The sequence below is a fragment of the Falco punctatus genome (assembly GCF_963210335.1).
Source record: "Falco punctatus genome assembly, chromosome: 6".
NCBI lineage: Eukaryota > Metazoa > Chordata > Aves > Falconiformes > Falconidae > Falco > Falco punctatus.
Window position 1 is genome coordinate 368,400 of NC_137585.1, and position 25,410 is coordinate 393,809.

The 25,410-nt window shown below is 50.5% G+C and overlaps 2 protein-coding genes across 27 annotated transcripts in view; one reads left to right on the forward strand and one right to left on the reverse strand.

The window, feature by feature from the left end:
* The window catches only part of LOC308065800 (rap1 GTPase-activating protein 1-like), a 50,333-nt gene extending 41,765 nt beyond the window's left edge, over nt 1–8,568 (reverse strand). For 20 of the 26 annotated variants that reach the window (XR_013928922.1, XR_013928923.1, XR_013928924.1 and 17 more), the window contains exon 1: nt 1,959–8,568. Coding sequence is in view for 13 of the 26 variants with exons in the window: in XM_080392262.1 (XP_080248388.1) it covers nt 1,959–2,507 (549 nt within the window). In the remaining 13 variants the exon portion in view is untranslated. The remainder of the gene's footprint in view (nt 1–1,958) is intronic. The other 6 variants (XM_080392254.1, XM_080392251.1, XM_080392250.1 and 3 more) reach the window with 5 other exon arrangements.
* A 1,168-nt stretch (nt 8,569–9,736) lies between these two features.
* TMEM139 (transmembrane protein 139) lies at nt 9,737–25,062 on the forward strand. The gene is made up of 2 exons (XM_080390987.1): nt 9,737–21,794; nt 23,048–25,062. Exons 1-2 carry the CDS (start codon nt 21,547–21,549, stop codon nt 23,442–23,444), a joined length of 645 nt encoding a protein of 214 aa, XP_080247113.1. The 5' UTR covers nt 9,737–21,546; the 3' UTR covers nt 23,445–25,062.
* The last annotated feature ends 348 nt before the right edge of the window (nt 25,063–25,410 follow it).

Here is a 25,410-nt window from a genome sequence, read left to right on the forward strand (position 1 = left end):
ACACAGAGCTCTGCTCACCCCCTGTATTCCTGCCTGGCAGCATCCTTTGCTATTTTACTCCTGGGATCAGTCTGTACAGCTCTCTCAAAATCATTCCCATCTGCTATAGCTGAGCCAGTTCAATAACCAAGTCAATGCAAATATTTGCTCTGAGAAAAGCACAAGTCAGCCTTGACAGATTCCATCCATCCTTTCATCCATCTTTCATAAGTATTAAGGAAGTGAGAAGTGTCTGAAGAGATAAGTGCCCCAAACCCTCAGGTAAACCCTCCTGAAAGTTCACAGGGAAGCAGGCATATAGCTACTGTAAAAACCTCTGCTAACCTGAAGCCTTCCAGTAGGAGAAACAATACAGCATGGTCAGAACAACCCCCAGTATTGACACAGGTTGAGCGGGGAACAGACCAAGGGCATCCCTGAGGGGAAGGACTTGGGGGTGCTGGGGGATGAGAACCTCCACATGGCCCAGCAATGCACGCTCGCAGCCCAGAAAGCCCCCCGAGCCCTGGGCTGCATCCCCAGCGACGTGGTCGAGGGAGGGGGCTCTGCCCCTCTGTCCTGCTCAGGTGAGGCCCCCGGCAGCACTGCCTCCAGCTCGGGGCACCCAGTATAAGGACCCATCGGAGCGGGTCCAGAGGAGGCCACGAGGATGCTCAGGGGGCTGGAGTCCTCTGCTGTGCAGACAGGCTGAGCGCTGGGGGTGTTCAGCCCGGAGAAGGCTCCGGGAGACCGTGGGGCACCTTCCAGTGCCTGAAAGAGCCGGCAAGAAAGCTGGAGAGGGGCTTTTTTTCAAGGGCATGTAGCAACAGGACCAGGGGGAACAGTTTTAAACTAAAAGAAGGGAGATTTAGATTAGGTATCAGGAATAAATTCTTCACTGTGAAGGTGGTGAGACACTGGCCCAGGCTGCCCAGAGCAGCTGTGGGTGCCCCATCCCTGGCAGGGCTCAGGGCCAGGTTGGACGGGGCTGGGAGCGACCTGGGCTGGTGGGGGGGGGTCCCTGCCTGTGACAGGGGGCTGGACTGAGTGGTCTATAAGGTCCCTTCCAACCCAACCTGTCCTATGATTTGCAGCTAGTTATGGAATGGCAGTCAGCACACTGACCGAGTCCCAGCCTCACAGCTGGTTCTTGCAGTGAGACAAGGGCACGTTGTAGCCCCCCCCCCAGCAGGGCCAGGCAGCCAGCGCCGCGCGGAGTCCGGAGCGGCAGCCCCGAGGCGCCTGTGAGAGAAATCCTGTGCAACCGCTCCCCAAACAACAGCTGCTGCCCCTTCTCGCCCTTTCTCCCCCCTTAGCGAGGCACATCTGCCTCCTCCCACACCCGCAGGCAGCCCCAGAGCACGGGGCCCCCTCCCGTGCGCACCCGCGCCCCTTCCCACAGCTCCGCCAAGGAATGGCCAGCCCAGAACGGGGGGGACGGGGGGAACCAGGCCAGAACCCGGGGGTCCCTCTGCCGCCGGGACAGTTTGCTCTCAGCTGGTCACAGACTTTTCAGCCCACGGACGCTGCGCTCAGCCGGGACCCCCGGCTTCGCTCCCGGCCGCAGGGCGGCTGCCCCAGCTCCTCCTGCCCCCGCACCGACGGGGGGACCCGGGGAGCCCCGCCGGCCCCCGCCCCCGCGGGACCGAGGCAAGGGGAACTCCCCCGGGGAATTCATCCCGCCCGGCAGGTCCACGCCGGTGAGCCCCCCGCTCCCCGGGAGAGGGAGGGGAGCAAGCGGGCCGCCCCCGCGCCCCCCTCCCCCCCGGCACCCGCCCGGCTCCCCCCCTTCCGTCGCAGCGGCACCGGGGGGACGCGGGGCGGCCGGGTCCGAGCGGCCGGGGGGTGCGCGGCCGCCACCCTCCCCCCGCCAGGCTCCCGCAGAGAACCCCGGGGCCCCCCTCCTGCCGCCGCCGCCCGGCCCCGCGCCAGAGCTTCCCCCGCCCGCAGCCGCTGCCCGGCCCCAGCCCCGCACGTACCGGCCGCAGACTGCGGCGGGGAACCCGCGGCCGGGGAAAGGGGCCGGGCCGGGCCGCGCTGCCCCCCCGGGAGCCGCCGCGCCCCTCGCCCCGCCATGGGGAAGGGCCGCGGCTGCCCCCGGCTCCCCCGCCAGCCCTCCTCTTCCTCGCCGCCGGGCCCCGGAGCAGAGCGCGGAGGGCGCCCCGCAGCCGCCGCACAGGGGGCGCGGGAAGAGACTGAGGAAGATGAAGCCGCGGGGGTGAAGCGGTGCCTTGTCCCCTCCTCCGCCGGGGACGCTCAGCCCCCGCCCCTCGCTGGGCGCCGCCGCAGGAGCTGCGGGGGCTGCCGAGCCCAGGGGCGGCGACACGTGGTGCCCCTGGCCAGCTCCACGGCACAGCAACAGCTCTTCCCCAGGCTCTCAGTATCCAGCGGGAAAAGTGAGCATCGAGGCGACCCCCCCACCCCACCCCCCAGCTTCCCACACCCTTCCAGGGTAGACCAGGAGGGTACCAAAACCGCCCTTGGTACCTGGAGCCGATGGACATCGAAGGCTGTGGAGATCTGGCCATACGCCCCCCTTACGGGACGGCTCCCTCACCTGATGTGCAAGCTGGTCTCCGGGGAAGCCCAAATTTTCAGGGGCAGAAACCCCTCAGCCACATGTATTAGCATTCACTCCCCGATAGATCATAATTCCTGACAAAAACTGAGGATGACAACATGATCGTCCATTGCAAGAGCACGCATACACTTCTGTTTAAATAAAAGCAGAGAGTGCTTCCAGACACATTTTTGGCCTGTGATTCCCAATTTCATTCCACAGGATGATGTCATGTTTCCTCTTTACATGCAGACTTGCAAAGGCAGCAGCCCCAGCTTTAAGGTAAGTGTCAGCCTCACACTGGGCTTGGTCTGACCCGTGAAGGGGACAGTAGGGAACATGGGACCAGAGGCAGCATGTGCCAGAGGAGCTGCAGGAAGGTGCAAGGGAAGAGCAAAAGCAGAATTCGGAGAGACCAGACAGAAAACATGAGATTGCTAATACAGACGGGCAAAAAGACAAACAGAGAAAGCAAGCAGCTACACCAAAGTTTTAGGGACAGGAGTGCAGCAATTCATCCTAATGCTCTCTGCAAGTTTTACTTATGCAGGGCCTGGATAGAAATTATGGGGGCTTCGGGGGTCTGTGGGTGGGAAGAGAGCCTGTAAGGAGTAAGGAATCAATCAAGGCAGCTGGCAGCTTTGAATGGATGAAGAAGGGATCCACTTGCTGCTTGTAGGAACCTGCCTGGAGGCCAGCTGCTTCCTCTCCCTGGCAGCTCAGGTGCTGGCGTAGGGCCGGCACAGCACACCCCTTGCTCCCAGTCCAGTGCTGCTGGCAGGGCTCGGGCAAGGCAGGGCAGCCACTCTATGCACGGCAGCTCATACTTCCCTGGCCGAGCCTCCAAGCAGTGTGATGGGCCAGGGCGAGGAGCCACAGCCAGGCCTGCCCGCTCCGCTGTGGCCAGAAGGGAGAAGAGCCGGTTCCTGGGGAGAGAGGGGCTGCTGCCCACCCCCACCACGAGGCATCCACAGCAGCACTGGCGAGCCTGGCCCCGGCAAAAGCCAAGCACATGGACAGGCCCAGGTTCTTCTGCCATTCTTTGGCAACTTGCCACTGTGGACAAGAGCCAACTTTGTTCATGTACAAAACCACACCGGGCTCAATCTAACAGCCTTGCAGCTTTACCTAACCTCCTGTGCAACTCCAGCTGTGTACAATGCCCTCAAGATGCACAAGCAAACAATTATTAAATACCCTAGTTACTGTTCTAATTAGCCTTCTTTAGCAATAATCATATGAATAAATCATTTCCACATGTATGCAAATCACAGGCCACCCTTTCCCCTTACGGTTCCTTGACTTACAATGAAGCTAACCATTGCTACTGTTCACACAGCTACTGCAACAACGTCACCTAATACCAGCCTTTAGTTGTACTAGGTAGATTCAGTTCCCAGACTAATTCTCTGTACTTACAGTCTTACATTATGGATTACATTGTAATCCATATCTTTGTCTACATTTGCATAATCATTATGCATTTTATAGCTATCATGTGGCTTAGGGACTGGGACACAAATTTCTGTTCTTTCAGGTACCCCTGTAGGTATGTTAACACAGGTACTACAGTAATTGGTGTCTATACCTTTTGCTATGTATTTTTCCCAGTTTTTGTTAACAGAACTTTTTCTTTCTTATACTTGCATTAGCATTTTATCGCGCTCATAAAGGATAAGTCTGTATTAGCTGTAAAACAGAAACTGATCTCTGCAATTTTATTAATTGAGTCATTGTGAGAGCATCAGAAGCTCCACCAAAGCTGCGCAGTACCACATACACACAGCAGCACATCCTTCAACAGTAAACTCTTCAGGGCAGAAACTGTTTGGGTTGGTTTTTTTATGTTTTCCTACAATATTACACTCGGTCGTCACAAGCCCAGAGCTGCACCCACAAATAAAAACATACATGTTTTCCCATCAGCTGTTTCCACAGATCTATGCACACAGCTTCTAAATATAGTACTGAGTGTGCACAGACAGCACCTCCCACGGCCCGCTTGGAATCATCGTTTTATGTCAAAGGCTGACAGAATTAGGGTGGGTTCCCCCCGAGTCCGGACAGACCCTCTTTCATGCTCCTCCACCTCTTCACTTTGTCTCATTTCCTACAGAGGCACCCGCGCCCCCCATCTCCACTCTCACTCTCCCGGCTGCTGCCCTACATACAATGCAGCAGCACAATGTTCTTTAAAAATCACAGAGCCATGTTCCCTGCCGAGGCTGGAGCTGCCCCGAGGTCCGTCCATTACGCAACGCCATGCAAGCAGCGCAGGAGATCTGGATCAGCCCTCCCCCAGCTCTCTTTGCTCCCGTTCCTTCTAGATGCAAAATATGTTTAATTGGCATTGGAGGCAAGATGAGAATAAAGCCGCTAAGCTGTTCGTCCCCTACCTGAGCAAGGACCTCTCATCCCCAGCTGGTGAGCAGATGGAGACAGGGAACCCAGCTGCTCTCCTTTCCTTGCACCATCAATTATTCACGTAGGTTGCAGTGTCCTCCCTCCCTCTGCCTCCCTCCCTCTCTCCCTCTCTCTCCCCCGCTGCCCCCACCTGCAGATGAACAGTGAGCCAGGTCGGTGCTGTCAGCTGGAAGCTGGGGCTCAGGGTGGGCTGCACAGGAGCCGCTGCTGCTCCCCAGCATGGGAGGTCGATGCCAGCGGCAGGGGCCTGAGCGCGGGGGGCTGCATGCACCCCATCCTGCTCCCTGCACTGCTGAGCCCCGCAGCCATGACCCTTACAATCCAGAGCTGGTTGTTGGGGTGGGTTTTTTTCCCCCACGGAAAAGCACATTTTTTTAGTTCTCTCAAGTATAATGACAGTTATTTGCTGATAGTGAAATGGGTCATGTGAATTAGTGTATATAGATCAGATTAGGAAGGGAAAGTAGCAGGCTGGAAAAATCTGAAAGATGCTGACTTAGTCCTGACTTAGCCCCATAGCAAAGGCACTGAAAGGGGGTAATCTGGGGGGATGGGGTGACACGGGACTTTCTGCAAATGCTTTTGGTAATCATTACTCATGAGACGGTCTGTGGATTGGAATGATTGTTCAGTCACAATTTTTGCCGATAATTAAAGAATTTCCTACGTGGTACCAGTCATAGGCAATGGTAAAATTAGTTCTGGCAGACCTAGGTGAGGTGTTTAAAGCATTTTGCCTTTGCAGAGGGCTATTACCTACTGGGTGAGTGCTCTAGATCTGCCTCAGAGCAAAATCAGGTTTAATTCCCAGGCCAAATTAACCACTCCATTTTGCACTGGCTCAGCCTGACTCATTCTGGTCCCATCAGTAAGGGGTACCTCCTACTATGTCATCTCAAACATCACAATAATTTCTTCTGTTAATTCTTCCCATGACCAGACAGCCATGGCAGAGGCACCACAGAGACACAAAAAGCATACAAGGTTGCTCAAACACTAGGTCATCATTGGCTTCTCTGTCCTAGTGAACTTTTCCCATATTTTTAAAATATATCTGCAGGAGTTTTACCAGAAGTAATAGTTTCCTGAAATCAAGTGAAAAATAAAGTGCCTAATAAAAATTATCAGTATTGCAACCTCAGCTGTGAGCAAGACTCCTGAAAACCAGCAACTCTTTTTTAAGAGGACACTGTGATTTGTTTTATCTACAATTGGTTTCAATTATGTTCTTGCTTTCAAAACTTCATGGATCAAGCTTTGTCAAACTTTTATCCACAATTATACAAGCTGGAAATGCTTTGTTTTAAATAAAGAAAAACTCAGTACCTTCTTGTTTTCACATGAGCATGGGAACCGATGAGTTCTATAGATGGAACAGCAATGAAATTCCCATGGATTTGTTTTGTTTAGTTGTTCCAGGTCTCAGAGTTCTGCCTGAATCTGCTGGAGCACTTATAAGAGCCTTCTCTCCTGCTGAATCTTTGATGAGTGTCACTTTGCAACCTCCATCTCTTTTGGGACCTTTACAGAAAATTTTTTTTCCTGGTTGACCATTTTAATTAAGTTTATAGGAACCTTTTCTCTGAGATCAGAAAACTAGTTCTCTTTGAGATAATTATCAAAGTTATATCAGAGAGATAATTGTCAAATTATCAAAGTAGCATTTTGAGAAAATTATCAAAGGAACAAATTATCTCCGAGACCTTAGTCCCCTGGTTTTGGCAGAACTATTCCAAAGGTGACCAGAGGGGTGATGGTGTATGGACACACCCACACAGGGCTGCCTTAAAATACAGGTTTGTTTCCAGAAAAGCAGGCTAAGAACAAAATATGGTAAAACTCAATGAAAGTAAGAAAACTGGCACTGTAAACATTAGAAAAGCAATCATGTTTAGCTTTCCACTAAACAGCAGGTATCGATACCTGTCCATCTACCTAGATATAGAGATATACAATTAGGCATTTTATTCTGAATATTAGACTCATATTGGCCTTACTGTGTGACTATCCTGGCATCTTACAACTTTAAATTAGTATTATTTGTAACCTAATTAATACAATTATAATATCCTGCCATTTCTACAAGCCTATAAATCACCCTTAGATTATAAACAGACTGAGTCTTCACAGCTGTATATAAAGAATCTAGAAGAATATGTTTCTATATAAGCACTAACACCTCACATTTCCCTGCCACCTTTATCCAAAGATCTCACAACACGTTACTGATATTGGTTCCCATTATTACCGCTACTCCACAGACCAATAAACCTGCACAGAGAGATGAACCCTCACTGTCACCCAGGGCTGGGGAAGGAGAGCGGAGCTTGAAGCCCCTCAGCACAGCTGCAATGGCCAAAGCTGTCTGTGTACCACACCGACCCGCCAGCCCTGCCGGCATCAGCCCGCCAGCCCGGGCAGCATCCTCACTGCTACTACTGGTGCAGAGAAGGGGATGGGAAAAAGTGGCCAAGGATGGACATGGAATGTGGCAGGACTCCTTGTTTCACAAGCAACAGAATTTTAGGCTGGCCTGTGAAACTGCATCATTAATCTCCTGGCAGAGCCCCAAGATAACAACTCAGTTTATTTTCAAGCTTTGAGCAAAGCTGCCTGCTGGTAGAACTTAATGATATGAGAAATATTTATTAATTTTTCTGATCATCAGTACTGTATGAATTTGGGGAGCTTTTGGCACTATAACTCTGGATATTTGTCAGCAAGGAAAATTCATACGGATGGAAGTTATGGAATTACTTGCTAATTTCCGAGATGACTGGAACGGGGCCATGATTCAGAAAAGAGGAAGCAACTCCTCCTAGGTTCTCACATACGTGCCCAGCAGAAGGAGAAGAGGCAACATTCAGGTTGCACCAAGGAAAAGTTCAGCAATATGTGAGGAAAAATTGGTTCCCCCTGTGAGGGCGGTTCAGTACTGGGCAGAAGTGCCGACTGCGGCTGAGTAATCTGTTCTTGGAGATCTTCAGGACATGTATCGACAAGGCCCTGAGCAACCTCTTCTAGCTTTGAGGTTGTCCCTTTTGTGCAGGGTAGTTGACCTAAATGAGACCTTTCCATCCTAATCTACTCTGTGATTTTGCTCACCGCACGTCAGAACACCTGTATCATGGACCGCTCCAAAGCTCAAAGTTCTGTACAAAACCTAAGAGCTTCAGGCGCCGCAGTGCGTCAGGACACAACCGAGCAGAGGAGCTTCACAGACAGCTGCCGCCCAGGAGCCACCAGCCTTCCCAGCCACTCCGCCGGGGAACGCTGGCCCCGGGGAGAGCTCCACAAGCCGCAGGGCTCGCAGCACCCAACGGGGCCACACGCCGCGCCGGGCGGGTCCGGGCTCCGGCCAGCCCGTCACCCAGCGCCCATCTGTGCGGTGATCCCCACCCCGAGGACGGACTCGGTACCTGGGCTCTGCTGCACAACCCACCTCGTAATTGGCTCCAACTAATAATGTGAACGAAGAATAACTTACTTTATGCTCTCAGTCAGCCCAGTCCCTCAAGCGCAGCGATACGGGGGTGCCCGCAGCCCCCGTGCCAGCGGGCTCCCCGCGCGCGGCCGGCAGGGAGGCGGGAGGGCGCCGGGCTGGGCTGGGCTCGGCCCCGCGGCAGCGAGGCGGGTCCCCGCGGCGGGGCGGGCCGGGGGCACCGGCGGAGGGGGGGGCACAGCCGGCAGCAACGGGACGGAGGCAGCCCCAGGCGCGGTTTCTGCGCCATGCACGGACCCACAAGCGCCCAGCCGAGCCCTGGGGCCGCCGGGGACACACGAGGGGGGGAGGGAGGTCAGGCCCGGGGGGCGCAGCCGGGGACGGCGGAGCGCGGCCGGCGTGGAGGGGCCATCGGGCGGGCACGGCCCTTCTGCAGAGCTGGGGACAAAGCGGCTCCGGCCTCCCGCAGGCCGGCTCATCGGATCGTGCCCCCCACGCGTCCCCTGTCGGCCCGAGGGGAGCCGGAGGGGCTCAGGCAGGCGCAGCACGGTGGGGGACAAGGAGCGGCCCATGCCAGGGCCCCCCCCCCGCCGGGCAGCCCCTGGCCACAGCACACCCGCAGCCCAGGCCCCTCCGGCTGGGGCGCCCGCCCTTTGCCGAGACCCTAAGCGACGAGAAAGATGCCGCGTCCCCTTTAAGGGCAGCAGCGGCTGCTCATCAGTGTGGACGGCACGATCCACTGCGGAGCGGGGGGCGGTGTGCTGCGGGGCGGGGCGGGGCGGGGCGGGGCGGGGCCGGGCAGTGCGATGCTGCGGGGCGGGGCGCTGCCGCAGACCCCTTGCCCTAAGCAGGGCCGTGGAGCCGGGCGGGACTCGCCCCCCGAGCCCCCGCAGCCCCGCGCAGCCCCGCGGCAGGGGCGGTCGGTGCCGGTGGCTCCTCAGGCTCGGCCAGCAGCCGTAGTGCGGTGGTTCCCGCCGGGGCGGCTGCGGGGCAGCCCGGCACGGCCTCGGCCCCGCACGCCGGGCACAGCGCACGCCGCGGGCCCCGTTCCGAACCCATCCGTTCTCCGAGCGGCCCGCAGCGACCCGGGGGATCTGCTCAACCCACAGCCGCAGGGCTGCAGCAAGCGGGAACGGTGCTGCGGCTTCTGGGGCGGGGGAGGGACTTGACGGGTTGGCGGCTTGCTCGGGCCGGGGCCGCAAACGGGCAGCGCGGGCTGCTCCGGCCGGTCCTCGGGACGATTCCGTCAGAAAGCGCCGGGCAGTCACCGCCCGCCACCAGCCGCCCGGGGCGCGGCGTCGGGAGCCCAGGTAACGGGCCGTGTGCTGGCCAGCTGGTAACCGCGCTCAGGAGAGTCTAGCAGTGCGTGTGCCGCAGCAGAGAACAGCCCACGCTCGCTTTGACAAATATATAAGGTCTTAAAAGAAGCACTCCCTGGTATTCCATAAGGGAACGCCTACCACTTCGGAGCCATATGCTGACCCCAATCACTCAGAAAATCTGTTAATGAAGAATGTGGGGGATACCTTACTTGCCTGAATAGCTAAATATATATCCTGCTGTGTTTTGCAGTAGATACCACAGCAGGACATGGTTCCATTCGGGATGTGTGGGCTCTACCATGTAGGTACCCATTAATTTATAAAATACATAATATAACCTGTCTATCGGCTCCGCAGTAAAAACTGAATCCACAGCTTCACCTTTCTGTATTACAGAGAAATGCTCCCTAAACCTTTTGGAGCACTGTCAGGCAACAAACACGTCCCACAAAATAGTGTTTCCACATCGTACTTACATGACCGAATAACCAAGGAGAAGGGATTCCATAGACCACGCTGTTAGGCACCTCACTGGCCTGGGTAGCGCTAAGAGCACAAACAACTGAACACCGCTGGAAAATCACCCTGCACAGAGCACTGTGGACAAGTGGGATTCCTGGACTGCACGGAGCTGGACTGCTACAATAAAAAAAACCCTCATAGATTGCAGTGACATCAGCACAGGATAAAGTGCATCCAGCCATTCTTAGACAGCAGTTGACAACTTGGCTGGAATAGGAGACATCCAGTCTCTAAACTCCTGGAAATTGTGGACCTGAAATAAAGAATGCCAGCAAAGCTTTGGTGGCACATAACACAGAGACCATGCAGCAATCTTCTAACAGCAAGTAGAGCTCCTCTACCAAAATGAGGAGACTTAGATTTGTTGGTCAGTAAGTATTTCTACTGTGCTAGTGCTCAAACTCCAACTGGCTTGGTGTGAATGCTATGGAGAGAACTCAGAAGGGTCAACAGCTGAACCGGAGACTTCAGGAGCAGCAACAACAACCAGTTGCTCTCTCATCCTGTGGAGTTTTGCATGGGCATGTCAAATGTGGGGAAGCAGCTAACCACAGCCCCTTTGTTTACAATACTGGTATTTCATCTGTCACCAAAAAACCAGTAATTTTTCCCCCCTTGTCTTGTCCAAAGGCATACATCCAGTGTTGATTCAGAGACTATCAGGTTTTGTTCTGCACCATTTTCTGTGTGTTCTTCAAGCTGTTCCACTTCAGTTGTCTCTTACCCGCCTACCACGAAAACCTCTTACTGCAGCAATTTCCAGCCAAAACGTCTCCATCTAGAGAGCCACAATTCACAAGAAGCCTTCCTTTTGTCTACGGGTGGTTTTTATTTTGGAAACGTGTTTACAGTCAGATCCTACACTTCTTGTCTGACCTACCAGTTTCAACACAACCTGTAGGAAAAACATTCAGCCTGCAAATTAACAAAATATAACATAGGAGCATAAAATCTCTGGAAAGAGCTCTAGAAGTGTTCTAATGACTCATACTTTGGTCTTAATTACATTAAATCAGCCACTTGTAGTTTGCATGGAAATTAACGTATCTCTGCCTTCTCCAGCCCGGTGATGAAGTGTGTTGATCTGGTAGAAACTCATGTTGTCAGTTGCGTGTACTTGAGGTTTGGAATTTTAGAAACTGTGACACAGACTTAAAGTTCACTGTAGCTGGGCTGCCGTGCAAGGACACTTCAGGGCAGGGCTGCAAGGGGAAAGGAGAAAGCGGAAGCAAGGATGCAGAAAGCTGTGGTGCTCAACATAAGCAAACATCTTTTGGGGATTTTGCATGAATACAGTTCAGAGCATCATTTGGCCTTCACAGTGCTCACAGGGAACTGATTGAACAAATCACCTTCACCCCACACATTCCTCATTCTGCCCTGTCCCTTTGCAAATACAATCTCAAGAACAACAGCTGAACATGACATTGCCCAGAAAGCAGAGGAGTAAGCTCTCATGATGAAGGCCCTTTATCTTCTCTTCAGATGGCCCACTGTACATCCCTTAGCAATGGCTGAAGTAGAAATTTAGGAAGTCTGGATGACAGTCAGAGTTGGTGAGTAGCTTCTTGGTACGGTGGTGTGCTCACCCTGACTTCTGCTTAAGCAATAGCCACCAGTGGTGGTCATGGCGGCTGTGTCTGGCTTAAGTTGAAACTTGGGGAGACAGATAACAACACGTTGAGCCAGTCTGGGACTGGGATTGGATCCAGCCACACCGGGCTTCTCTCTGATAAGGAGTTTGGAAATCAAGGGGGTCCTTTCTGAACCTTGTGACTGAACAGGAGGGTCTCCCTGACGGTTCTGCCTGACCCTGTCCTCAGTGCAGTAAAAAATCAAGTGCATCTTGCCCCTGAATCTTGTTGAACCACTGTTGCATTTGCCACTGAATTTTGTTAAACCACTGCTTTATATCAATAAAGTATATTGTTGCTTCTCTCTTACCAGTGAAGTGCATTACTCCATTCACAACAGATAAGCAGGAGAATCAGGGTGAAAATAGCACCACCATGTATCAAAGACTTGGAAACTTCATCAACATCACTGGCGACTTGTAAACTTTGTCAGTATCAATGGATCTACAGCCAGGTGTGGGCTGGAAAATTGTGAGAGATCTGGGTGTCACACACTGCCATACTTACAAGTGTGGGAAGTAAAGGGTCATATAAAGGTGATTCTGACAACAGGCTATTTATTATCCCTGGGTTTAATCAAGTGAGACAAAACTCAGAGGAAGCGGGGAGGAACAGGGGCGGCAGTGGACAAGAATAGACACCTCATTGGTAGTTCCAATATATTCAAGGAAGTCTCTTCAGTCAAAGCTGTGATCTCCCAGGCACTGAGTGTCAATGAGAGCTTTTCAACTAGTTAACACCGTCTCCTGAATCCCTCTGACATCTTTCAGCAGCAAGGGATTTTACAGAACAGTCTTATGAACCAGAGGTTGCCAATAGCCAGCAGACTTGGCAACTCTTCTCAGGAAACAGTGGCACTGTTGTGTGGATCATCTTTGGCATCAAGTGTGACTTCAGTCCAACACAGATGTCTACGAACTCTGACCACTCGATCCTGAAATTCTCCCTTCATGGGCAAACTTCTCATGCTCGCAGAGAGACCCTTTGCAACCAGTCATCCCTTTTCTCATGCATACAGACATGACAAACAAACTTGCACAGTTATCACCATCAGTAACTGCTGTCAACACCATCTGTTCAACCAGACATACACTTCATTCCACATATTGAGGGTTCTGGGGCTTTATTGCCTACAGTGAACAAGAAAGCTATCCCTCAGCAACAGAAGCTTTGATTAAACAAGAGTTCCCCTTCACAAACAGTAGGAGTTGCTGTATCACTACTGCTGCTGCCTCAGGAAAAGCAGAAGTGGTGTATTGTTCTCCTGTCGCTGATTTACACACAGCAGCCTGCTCTGGCAGCGATAGGGCACAGTGCTTTTCACGGGACTGCTCCTGGAGCTGATGGCTGACCTTGGAAACAGTCATTCACTCCACAGGAAAAAACATCCCAAACACCTTCACAATGCCAAGCTAGAATGTACCAGGATAACGATTCAGATGCCATACAATCTGCAATCCCGCAGGGCACGATCATGGCACATACCAGAAATGCATTATGATGTGCTCTTGCTAATTTGGTGGTGTCCATTGGAAATGCAAATCCATGTTGGAACTGGATAAAACCTGTACATATCACTAAATAAACTGACAGCTCTCACACTGAGGAACCATGCCAAGGTAAAAGCTGTGTTCTTTTCAGGTCATGTTTTTCATAAAGTAACCATTTCCATTTGCTTGCATAAAGTAACCAAGAAAATGCTCTTTCACTGACCCCTATGAACACCTATTTGCACCGATCCAAACGAAATGTAACACTCATTTTTCCGGAGGCAGAGAAAGGAGCCCGTGGAGCTTCCTCTTCCAGAGGTGTGCTGCCTGTATGACTCGTGGCTGGAGCACAGCGCAGTGAAAACTAGCACTGAAACTAGCACTGGGACAAACCACATGCCTTTGGACGGACAACATCTAATGAAGCAAAAAAAGCGTCACTGTTATAGATCTAGTTTTCAAGCAAAACCTGCCTTTGTTAAAATAATTTTACTTTTTTTTTTTTTTCTTTCGTATTTGTTTTCTTACCAAGTTGTCTCTCTCTGGCCTTCCGTACTCAAACTGTTCTGTGGCTTTGTCACACTTGCCTCAGACTATGAGCACCTTGGGCTCCTGGGATTCTGCGCTGCATCTGCTATAAAGCACAATGCTCAGAGAATGACCAATACTGGTATCAGCACTGTATCTCCAGGGCATAGCTCATCAATAAAATACCTGTGAGCCCTTTTTCTGGCAACACCTCCCCTGTTCTCCCACCCCACTATTTACTGAAAGAATTTGAAGAAAGTGCGTTAAGCAGTAGGAAAGTAAGAGTACCTGAGGGAGAGGCACTGTGGGTACCACCAGCAACAGCGAACCAAGCCAAATTCCTGCTCACCAAGCTACATTCTGCGACAGCAACTCCAACCTCTTTCTCCTCCTCTCATGCCTATTACTTTTCAATCCACAATTATTTAGTATTACAATGAGTTTCACAGCTGCTATATTTTAATGTTGGGTGGTGATTCCTCAGCATCTCAGGTATGCTTTCCTAGCAGAACCATCTAAAGCTGTTGAAAGGAAAAGGGCATCCTCCATCCTTCAGCACAGAAATAGGCCATGAGGTCCTTTCTCCTCTCTTGTGGCTATACTGGTGCTTCCAGCAGGTTTGCATGCCTGTTAGTTTACTAACCCAACATAAAATAGCACTTTTTTCCTTCTTACTTGGTTAGTTTTACGCCCTGCTAGCAATTCAGAACATGTCAGGGAAGGCTCCAGTGCATAACAGGTTTGGCAACATAAGCAGCAAGAGTATGTCCTAGGACCAGGGAGGAAGATCGAGAACAGGATGTCTGTGGCATTTACACATCAACTTTTCTCACTGCATCTCACATCCTTTGGCTGAAACCCTGCCCATTTTGGAATGGTGAAATTACACCTGGAGAAAAGAAATGCACTGTTCTATAGTAAAACAGATCAGAGTATACAGGTCTTATTTTCTCTTATTTCCAGACACACCTAGTACAGTCTACAATGACAGCAAATGTTCTTCCCATGTTCTTTTAACTATTCTCAATCGATTCCTTAATTTCATCTTGAAACTATTCCTTTCTACTCGCTTGCTCTTCCCATGCTAGGTATTCCACTTGATTCTTTCACCATATTCCAGGAACAGGATCTTAACTGCCCTCATTCTCCTTCACCTTTAGTCACAGGCAAGTTGTCTCCTCCTCTGTCTGATCCACATGAGGAGCTCTAAATTAACACAAAAGAGGGGTCACTGTAGTGTTCCATTTAGCAGCATTACAGTCACCAGGGTGAATTCCTCCAAAAGAGTGCACGCCACCCGTCTACAACCTGTACGCAACAGTGTCGGCTCCTTCACCAGCAGAAGCACTGCCATGTGCAGAGATTCTGCACAAGTATACAAAGTTCCCCAACACAAAGTAAATAATACAGACCAGATCGGGCTCTGTCATCACACTAAACCAGCTGCAGAAAGTTCTACTGATGTGAATGAAACCTCACAGTTTTAAAGCCCCTGCCCTAAGGAGACCTCAGAACAAAAAAGATGAAGTTTCTAGCCTTCACTTTCTTTTTTTGCAGAGAAAAAGTGAAATATGTGACATAAGTGAATTTAAAAGGCTGTAATAGGAGATAAAAAACATCATATATCACAGCCTTGGTAAATGCTTGTTACTTTTCTGTCCTTCTCATGGCAGAAGAGGAGGTGCTGCTTTGTTAATTTTAAATACTTAGGAACTTTAGGTGTGCAGACATCCCTGAAAACACTCCTCACCTTGAATGTGACGCCCCGACTTTCAGAAAAGAGAAATCCACAGTTCTGTGCAACATAACAAGTGTCTCTGAGCCTCTGTAGGTCGATGCTTTTCAGGTATCCCTGAGCCACCTGAGGAGCCAGGAGCAGCAGCAGATACTCTCCTTGCAGTATCAGTCCTTCTGTAACCACATCTGAACCCTGATCAAAAGAGAAGAGCCATGGCAGGTAGAAGACAATGATGCCAAAAAACCACCATACAGTGACTACACATACTATAACTTTCAACCATTGTCCTGTAAGAACTGGAATAAGCTGGGAGACAAAAGGAGATTGCCGGCTTCCAACAAATATATGAACATTCAGCTATGGAAGGTCAAGAACAACTGGGTTTCTCAAAGTTACACAAAGTTTTTGGACACCCGAGCATAGACATAACTTCCTTTGGCTTTTGCTTTCTCCTGCTCAAGTCATTATACTGACCAGAAATATATCAACCCTAGTTCATGGCTGCCCCATGACCTCTGCAGATACAACGTCATCGTGCTCCTGAACAGAAAAATCACAGTCATATTTCACAAAGGTGACTAGGCAGAACCTGGGAGACAAAAGGAGAGGCCACCCAGACAGGAGAAGGCGGTTTGGTAGCACTTTGTCCCCAGTACGTGCTCAGGCTCTCAGGAACTGCTTCAGGACAAGGTTATAGGGAAGAATGTACTTAGTGATTACAGGGAGATTAATCATGCTGTGGTATGTATGTCACAAGCCCTTGGGAATAAAGCAAGCTTCTCTGCATACAAGCTGATAAGTGAGCTTACTGCAGGTACGCAGTTAATTAGTAGCAGTCTGGGCAGGAGGGAGAGTAGATAGTGAGATGGAACAGGGGAAAGGTGAAATGCTTCCTAGGGACTGGATGGAGAACAACGATCAGCAGTGAGATACTGCAAGAAAGGAAGAATAAAGAGAAGGAAATCTGTGCTCTCAACTAAAGAAAACTGCTGTTAAATGAAGTCGAGTCCCCACAGCATGACTGAACAAGGGAGAATGGAAAGCTTTTGTAAAAACACCCCTACTACACATGAAAGGGAGACAGTGTCGGACGGCAGTGGAAGTGTCCTCGTCTACTCTTCCTGACTTCTTCCCCTTGTTTCACAAACACGGCAGTGACACCTCTCAGGCCCTGCCTGAGCCCCATTTTCTGAATCTTATAACCAAAAACCTCCTGATGCAGCTATGTGACCAATTTTTCTTTGTTATGGACACCCCGCCCCACCCCCCCACCCCGCCGGTAACCAATGACAGTCTGAACCAGACCATGAAGAGACTCAGAATGGGGCAGACAGGTAAAGATTTCAGAAGTCCTTCAGAAATGCCAAAAGGCCTCATATAGAAGCATCGTGTTGCTAGCAATCATATTGCAAAGGTTAGTTCACAGTTCATCCTGCTTTGTCCCCTTAGATCCACAAAGCAGTCAGTGTCACATTCATAAATGCATCCAACCAATGCTTTCACAGCTGCATGGCAATTACCGCTCTTGTAAATGCATAAAAATAATTCCTAAAGGTTCAGCCCAGTCATCCATGCAACTCCATGGGTAAAATGTATAGGAGTTACCGAACTCTGAACTTCAACTAAAATAAACTGAATACAAGCAACAACTAATGCAGCAGAGACACCTACCATTTTTAGCCTTTTTCATTCTGATATTTCATAACTATGTCTATAAATATTTTTTTAAATGGTGCACTGATCAAAACTACTACACAAATTTACAGCAGAACCTGTATCTTTCTATCCATCCACAAATGAAATACAGCCTTTCCCATCACAGAGGTAGTTTTCCACCAAACAATGAAGAATTTTTTCACCTGACTTTCTCCTAACTTAGCAAAAAGGTCCAGCCCAAAGCAGCCATGTGCCCACTCCTCACCAGAGAACGTGCAGAAGAGCGAAGTGCCTCAGCTCCCTCCACACAGCTTACAGAAGGGTAAGTGCCTCCTGTGGGTACTTACAACAGACATTCAACAACAGTCAGGTTGTTGGGGGAATTTCGTGATACTCAGTGCAAGTACCAGAGCTGGGAGTTGCCTAAAGTCATCAGGCTGAACTGGAAATCCCTGATGTAATTAACAGGATTTGCTGAGGACAAGATGATTCTTAGATTCTACTCTTTTCTGTGGGGCTTGCTCCATCAAAGAAGGAAGAAATTCCTTCCCCTCCAGTGGGGCTGGGCTGACCAAACCATGCCCACGGCAGCCCTGGCAGTCATTCCTGCGCTCCCCTCTTCCCCTCCAGCACTCTAGCTATGCATTCCCATTGCTTGCCTCAAATGGGAATCTAGTGGTTAGATGATCTGTTGGTGACAAGCTTCAGCCCACTAAATTCCCTCTAAAAAACCCATAAATATTTTCCCGCCGGCTGAGGCAGCTGAGCTGGCCCAGCAAGAGATCGGCCGAGCTGTAGGATCACTGCAAGGAGGAGATGAAGAAGAGGCAGGCAGGGGAAAGGACTACCATGTTCTGCAGCGATTATCTATTAGGTTTGTTCAGCTGCCTTGTCAAACCACACTTTTGCTCGCTACTTCAAAAAGTAGAACCCTATTCTCTGGAAATTCACTGCTAGAATCCTTATAGCGATGATGCTCTTGTATTACAGTAGCTTAGTAAACAGAACACTTAGCCAGCATTTGTAGGTTATTTTAATTCCCTTCTCAACCCTGTGGGATGTAAATCTTCTCTCTCTAAGGAACAGTGCTAACGGCCACCAGCAACCCCAGTTAGAAGGAAGCTGTTGTTAGCACCGAGGCGTCCGGACCCCGCCACAGCTCAGGTATGCTTTCTGGGTAGAGAGGCTGCGGGAACAGTTTTGTCCAGTCTTCCTTAGCAGTTAAGGTGTTCTCCACACTGGGCAATCCCAAAATTGAAAGAGCTGTAGGAAACAAATTGGTTTTCCCATTTAAATTTCAGCCTTGCAAAATGACATGCTACCGTGCACCAGAAGCCTGACTTGCTCCCCTTCACATGGAAGTTAATTTTGGCATCTTCAAAGGAGTTCTCTTGAAAGTGAAGAATGGGTAACAACCAGACCTGACAGTCCTGTATCTGTCAGCAGTCAAAAAGGCAATTATAAGGGAAGAAATATTCGAAACATAGGAACATTGACAAGTCTGGGCTAGATGTGGAGATCACCTGGTCCAACCTCCCACTGAAAGCAGAGCCTTAAGACTCAGCTGCACCTTGAATATTTCCAGCCAAGGTGATTCCTCCAATTTTCTGGGCAAGTAATGGCAACGTTTTGCTGTTTTCACATTAAAGACTTTTTTTTTCTTAAATCCAGAGGCACTTACCCTCTTTCTATTGCCTCTTGTCCTGTCACCATGTGCCCTCATGAAGAGTACCTCCCTCCTTTCCGTAACTACCTACCAGACGTGGTAAAACTGTGAGCAGACACTCAGCACCTGCCCAAGCCTTCTCTCCTCTAGGCTGTACAAACCCAGCTCCTTACGTTCTCAGAGTTCTCCAACCCTCAAATGATATTGGTGGCAATTCACCAGACCATATCCAATGTTTCAATCTCTCTCTTGAACTGGGGGGACCAAAACTGTATGCAATATTCCAGGTGTGTCCTAGCAAATGCTGAGTAGAGTAGAATAATCACATCCCTTGATTTACTATTACTGATCTCTTCTCCCTGGTATCCAGTGATAGGATGTGTGGGAATGGTTCAAAGCTGTGCCAGGGGAGGTTTAGACTGGACATGGGGAAGCATTTCTTTACCAAGAGCTGGTCAAACCCTGGAACAGGCTTTCTGGAGAGCTGCTTGATGCTCCATGCCTGTCAGTGTCTAACAGGCGTTTGGACAGTGCCCTTAATAACATGATCTAACTTTTGGTCAGCCCTGAATTGGTCAGGCAGTTGGACTAGATGATTGTTGTAGGTCCCTGCCAAATGAAATAGTTTATTCTATTCTATTCTATTCTATTCTACTCTATTTTATTCTATTCTATTTTCAGATACACTCTAAAGGTTCAGGTGGTACCAGACTTCACAAAGTAATTCAGTACCTCTTCTTTTGCTTATCAGTACCCCTCATTCCCAGATACATCAGGGGGCAAAAAGGATTTTAACTCAGCTCTCTGTGAAACAATAACCCATTGCCTCCTTTTTTCCTTTTGTTTGTAAAATCAAAAAGGGCAAAACCCAACACCTGACAAACAGCCCCTAATCAGGATAGAAAAACGTACAGATTTGTGCTTTACAGAACTGATAAAAAGATTTATCTGGAGGCCGTGTGACGTGGGCTGGGCCAGCAGCCCTTCTGGCCTTCTGAGACAGGGATCAGGATTCCTCTGCTGTGCGGGGGACACACATAATTTTCAGGGCAGTTTCTCTCACCAAAGCAAAGCGGACCAAACAGCTCCAACACAGGTAAGCACTCCCCCACTGCTCACTCCGCCCTCTTCCCGAATGAGTTTCCTGCTTCTGTGGGACAGACCTGGGAGAGCTGCAACAGAGCAGAAGGTGTGTGATCGTCTAGAAATTGCTTTGGATTCAGAACCTGGGAAAACGAGGTTCTAGTTTTCTGCTCAGAATTTGTACCACGGGATCTTCCATCGTTTCCTATCTTCCCACATTCACTAGTTTCCAGCTTTTAGTTTCAACAGAAACCTTTGCTGCCTCCCTACCAGAAAATTCAAAAGGAGGAAGGGAGAGTTTTACTGGTGTCCCATACTCAGGTCTGAAGGGGAAGAAGCGGGGGCAAAAGAGCTTGCACATTTTTCCTTGTGATGAAGAGAGAAGTTAAAGCATGACTGCTCCTACCTACCAAACCCCCTCTCTGGTAAGTATATGCTGGAAAAGAATGTATTTCTTTTTCTGGCATTTGTGTATATACATCTATTTTTGCTGTAACAAGGGAATGCATGTAGTGTGCAAAAGCACAAAGTTTAACGTGGAACTATATAAAATTGTTTGTTTGGAGATGCATGTTCATAAAAAATAAGCCCACTGTCATGCTTTTTTCCTTCAAAGGGGACTTCATCAAAATGGTGGGATTTATGTAGGTTAGTATAACACCTGCAAGATGACCCCTTAATTACAGTATGCTTGCATACCACAGAACCCTGGTGCTCATTCCATACTGACTGCACGCAGCACCTGGGGCACTCTTTTTCACAGAGATGGGGTTTGGAACGGCGGACAGGAGGGGCTCTCCTGACTGAGGATGGTGCAAGAAAGCACATCCACAGAAAAAGAACTGAGGATATAGGCTAATATTGAACCGCATGTCCACGTTTGGCAAAACCAGACATACCCCAGCTGTATCTAGCACCTGAAGTAAAGTTATTGCTGCAGCATTACACTGAAGCCAGACACTTGTTCCGCTGGGGCAGACGGCCCCATGAATAAGGCTGGTTTTCTTCCGGGATCTGACCTAGTGTCTGAATGTTCATTATGCAAGGTACAAATGTCCTCGAGTTAACCTTTGGAGTGTTCTGTGTCTCATTTTTGTAGTAAGCTCAGACCTGCACCGCAGACTGCTCTGAGTTCCATTAAGAAGCTAGACTTTTTTAGATAACCCTGGCAATAAGTGCTGATGGTCTATTTATGCATTTTACGTCTTGCAATTGTGTGTCCGCGTGTTCCCATTATCAATGAGCATTTGTGCAGGAAATTCTAGTACGCTTATATCGGCATGCATTTATGCACAGGTTTCCCAGGCTTATGACATACGTCCATAGCTGCGTGTTCTCATGATGGTGTCGACCAGAGTGCCTATGTTCTTATTTTGGTTGCGATACTTGTGCTGTGTTTGGATACTCATGCTTCATGTTGCAAAAACTATTCTGCCTTCCACAGATGTCTGTCCCCTTAACCGCTCACCTGTTGTCAGCTGCCTGCTGCCTCCTTTCTTGCCATGTGGTTAGAGACACACTGGAAGAACATCCGCCAAACCCTGCTGCTTCTGTTCACCGCTGCTCTTCTCATCGGGGTCACCATGCTGGCCATCTCATCTAACATCAACCCAGTGGGCTATTTCTTCCTGGGGGTAGGGGGCGTGTGCCTCATCGGCTACTTGCTGAGTGTGTTTGTCGAGTGTTACCTGAGCAATCAGCACCGACGTGATGCGAATGAGACGCCTCCAAATAGGCAAAGCCAAGCAGGGTAAGGAGCAACTCGGCTACCCCTCTTGCTATAACTCTCCTCAGCCGTGGCCATTTTACGTATTGGTTTGCTGCCTTTCCCCTAGGGCACCAAACACAGACTTCATTCCAGAAGAAAAAGGTTCTTTTTAGGTTGTTTTTCTTCATTCTTCAGGTGGAGGTTGCAAACATCTATGCCGTGCATGTCCTGTGTCTTGTCCGATGTATTTTCTTCCCCACCATGAGCTGATCCACTAACTATTTCCAAGGTTAAACAGATCTGGGCCCAGTTTTATTTTCCTTTGAGTAATCAAGCCTTGCCAAACAATGAGTCAGACAAGGAAAAAGAAAAAACGCTGAAGCAATACGGAATCTTAGCTGGGTTTAGCTCTATAAACCTTATCTCCAGAGCACATGTTCCTCGGCAAACTTTTGAAAAGGGACCTGTAACTGGGTGTGTTTCCAGTCTCAAAAGCCCGACTTGCCACTGATAAACCCTGATTCTGAGAGGCTCTGAGTGCTCCCACATCTCTTTGGCTTCATGTACATTCGCAGGTTCTCAGCATCACCCAATTTAACCCCGATTTGCCTGCTGTAATTGAAGAATTTAATTTTGTATCTTTGCTTCCTTGTCTGTAAAATCCAGGTAATCATTACCTCCATCTATAAATGACCTGACATTCTCAACTACAGGGTTTGTAGGAGGGTAAAAATGTCATAATGTGTTTATTTTTAGAAAGACTACATAAAAAGAAGTCTACATTGGGCTTTGCTAGCTTGGAGGGTGTGCTAGAAGAAAGTCAGTATCTATTTGTTTAAAAATATGACCTACAAAGAAGAATGTTTCTAAAGTAACATTTTTTCTCTGCAGATACTCTTTTTAACACAGACTAACTAGTCCTTGTTTAAACTAAATGAAAATACTTAATTTTCTCCACTCCTTAAAAACAGATGAACATTGAGCTAACGTATTAAAAAAGCAAGGTCCTGTGCTATTCCAAGAAGTAATTAGCAGTTAGTAAACTGGCAGGAGATTCTAGAGGAGGGGCAGCAGGGTAAGCCCAGGACGTGGGGCTGGGTGGTGTGGGATGCTGGCCCTGGGAGCGATGCTCCGCGCTGGGGGTCACATAGCAGCGCCAGGCAGGAGGGACAGCCTGCCACAGCCCCGGCTGGGTTCGTGGCACGGTTCCAACAGCAGCTTACCCAGACTACCTGCCTCTGCATTAACAGCAATAAAATAACCAGTGCAACTGCCTTTCCCCTCTTGGTGCCCAGGGTGAACGCTGCCTACGAAGCGCCCACCTATGAGGAGGTGATGACCACATCAGTTCCAGCAATATGGACGATTGCCTCCAACCCAGGCTCGGTGCCCTCCCCGCTGAACGAGCCTCCTCCTTACAACGCAGTTATTGAATCGTCCTCCCGAGAGGAGATGACGGTGGAGGCTCTCAGGGTGTCGGTGGCATCAGAGCCCGAGGCAGGCGCAGGCTCCAGGCTCCAGCTGCAGCTGGTGCTGCCCCCAAGGCTGCAGCGCTTTGTTTCTGACATCCATGAAGTGAAAGGCATTGAGGAGAGGTTTGAGCCGCTGGCGCCACTCACTCCACCACCTGCTTATGAGACTGCCATCAATGATGATGTCTTCGAAGATGCTTTCCAGCCTACCATGCTATGATTAATTTCACCTTCCGTGACTGCAGAACCAATCCTCCACCCCAATACAGGATGGTCCTAGAGGGAAGGTGAAAGAGCTGAGATTTTTCACACCTGGAACTGCAGAAGTTTGTCTCACCATTCTTACAACCAGAGTGGAGAGACAGACGCAGCTTCTAATGTCACTAGAATCTTTTTGCACAAAATATCAATCAATGCAATACCACAACACTGTCTCGGCAGATACATAGAACCACTGTGAGGACAGTTGTGTTCTCAGTGGCACCAGTTCTCAAACAGGAGATGCACCTTCCTGGGGGAGGAGAGGGAACCACGAGAGAGGACAAGGTTGCCAAAGGACCTCTGAAGGACTGTGGGATGCAGCCAGAAGCTGCCTGGGGAAGGGGGGGGGGGGACAGAAGCTGCACCGAGGCAGTTCTACCTGCGCGTTGCAAACAGCAGCACTGCTGAGAGCTGTGCAGTCACCAGCCACCCTAAAATCCCTGCAGAGTGACCGAGGCTGCTGTTTCACAGCAATACAGATCTATGGTCTGTGCTGCTTGTTGCTACTCCCCTGTTGCACCTTCTCCACATCCTCGCTGCACTGCGTGGGAGCACAGCTGGGGGGAGGCTGGTGGGCCTCCTTCATCTGCCTGGTACCTGGCATTTGGGGTTGAAGCGCTGAAGGCAAACGTGGCACCAGGAATGACTTCTGTGGTTCACCAGGTCCTCATCCCACCCGGCCCGCCATGGTGGGCAAGAGGGAGATAATAGCAATGTGTCACCCATGAGAGTGGCCAGCAGTGGGATGCACCCACAGAGGCATCCTCTGCCTGCACTGCTGCCCTTCACAGCCCCACGGGGGAGGGGAGGGGGTTCTGCTGCCCTACAGACCCACCCAAGCAGGTGGCTCTCTGTACTTCACTGTCCTCATGGCCAGCGTTTGTGCAGAAAGGCACACGCTCCTCCGATTCTCTGTAGCTGTGCACGGAAGCTTCTTGTCAGCCCCAGGAGGGGCCACCTGCCTGCTGAGGCCACAGCCGAGGGCACCTGAGTCACAGCCCCAGCGCGCTTGCCGTCCTTGTCACGGTGGCTCTGCGTCACAGCCAGTGCAAGCTGCCAGCGAGTGACACTGGCAGGCTCTGCAGCGTCACGGCCGTCTGCAGTACACAGACTGACACAGGCCTGGGCAATGTCCAAAGCAAAAATAAAAATGCGGTGGCCTGAACCTCCTCATGGTGGGGAGCAGCAGCTGTCACAGCCTTGTCTCATGCAACTGCATTGTCTGTAATTCATATGAGGAACCATCAAACTGTAAGCAAATAAATTATTTCTTGTTTCTTTATAGTTCAAAGGAAAAAAAAAAGACCTTTAATGTTGTTTACAAATAAATGAGACTGTACTAAAAATGCCTGGTGGCATCATCAGTTTTTCTTCCCAAAAGAAGCACCCCACAAAGCCACGCTCTTGCGTGCGCTCTGCTTACTGGGTGGCCTTGCCCTAGAACGGGGGACCCCAGCCGCTCGGTATCGCTGGTGATGAGGCTGCGGCAACAGCTCTGCCCCGAGTCCTGCGGGGCACGGCCGGGGGGGCAAAGGTGGTAGGGAGCGCGGGGGGCACCTCGCAGGGTGTAAAGGGGGACACCCCGCAGGGAGCGGCGGGGGGGGGGTGGGGAACACAAGCCGCAGCGGGGGCGGGGGGACACAGCGCAGGTGCAGGAACTTCGGGGCCGCCCCGGGCAGCCCCGGCCCTGGGCAGCAGCCTGGGCGAGGTTCAGGTGGCGGCGGCGATTAACATGGTCCGCGAAGAGTCATCAGCGCCGATTCTGCGGGCTCCGCCGCACTGGTTCTGCTCGGCTCGGCTCGGCTCGGTTCGGCGCGGCAAGGCATAGCCCGCGTGCAACACAGCCTCCACAGGCAGTACAAAGTCCAGAACAATCCCGCAGCCCCCGGGCGGGTGCGTGCGACGGCGGCTGCGCACTCCTCGGT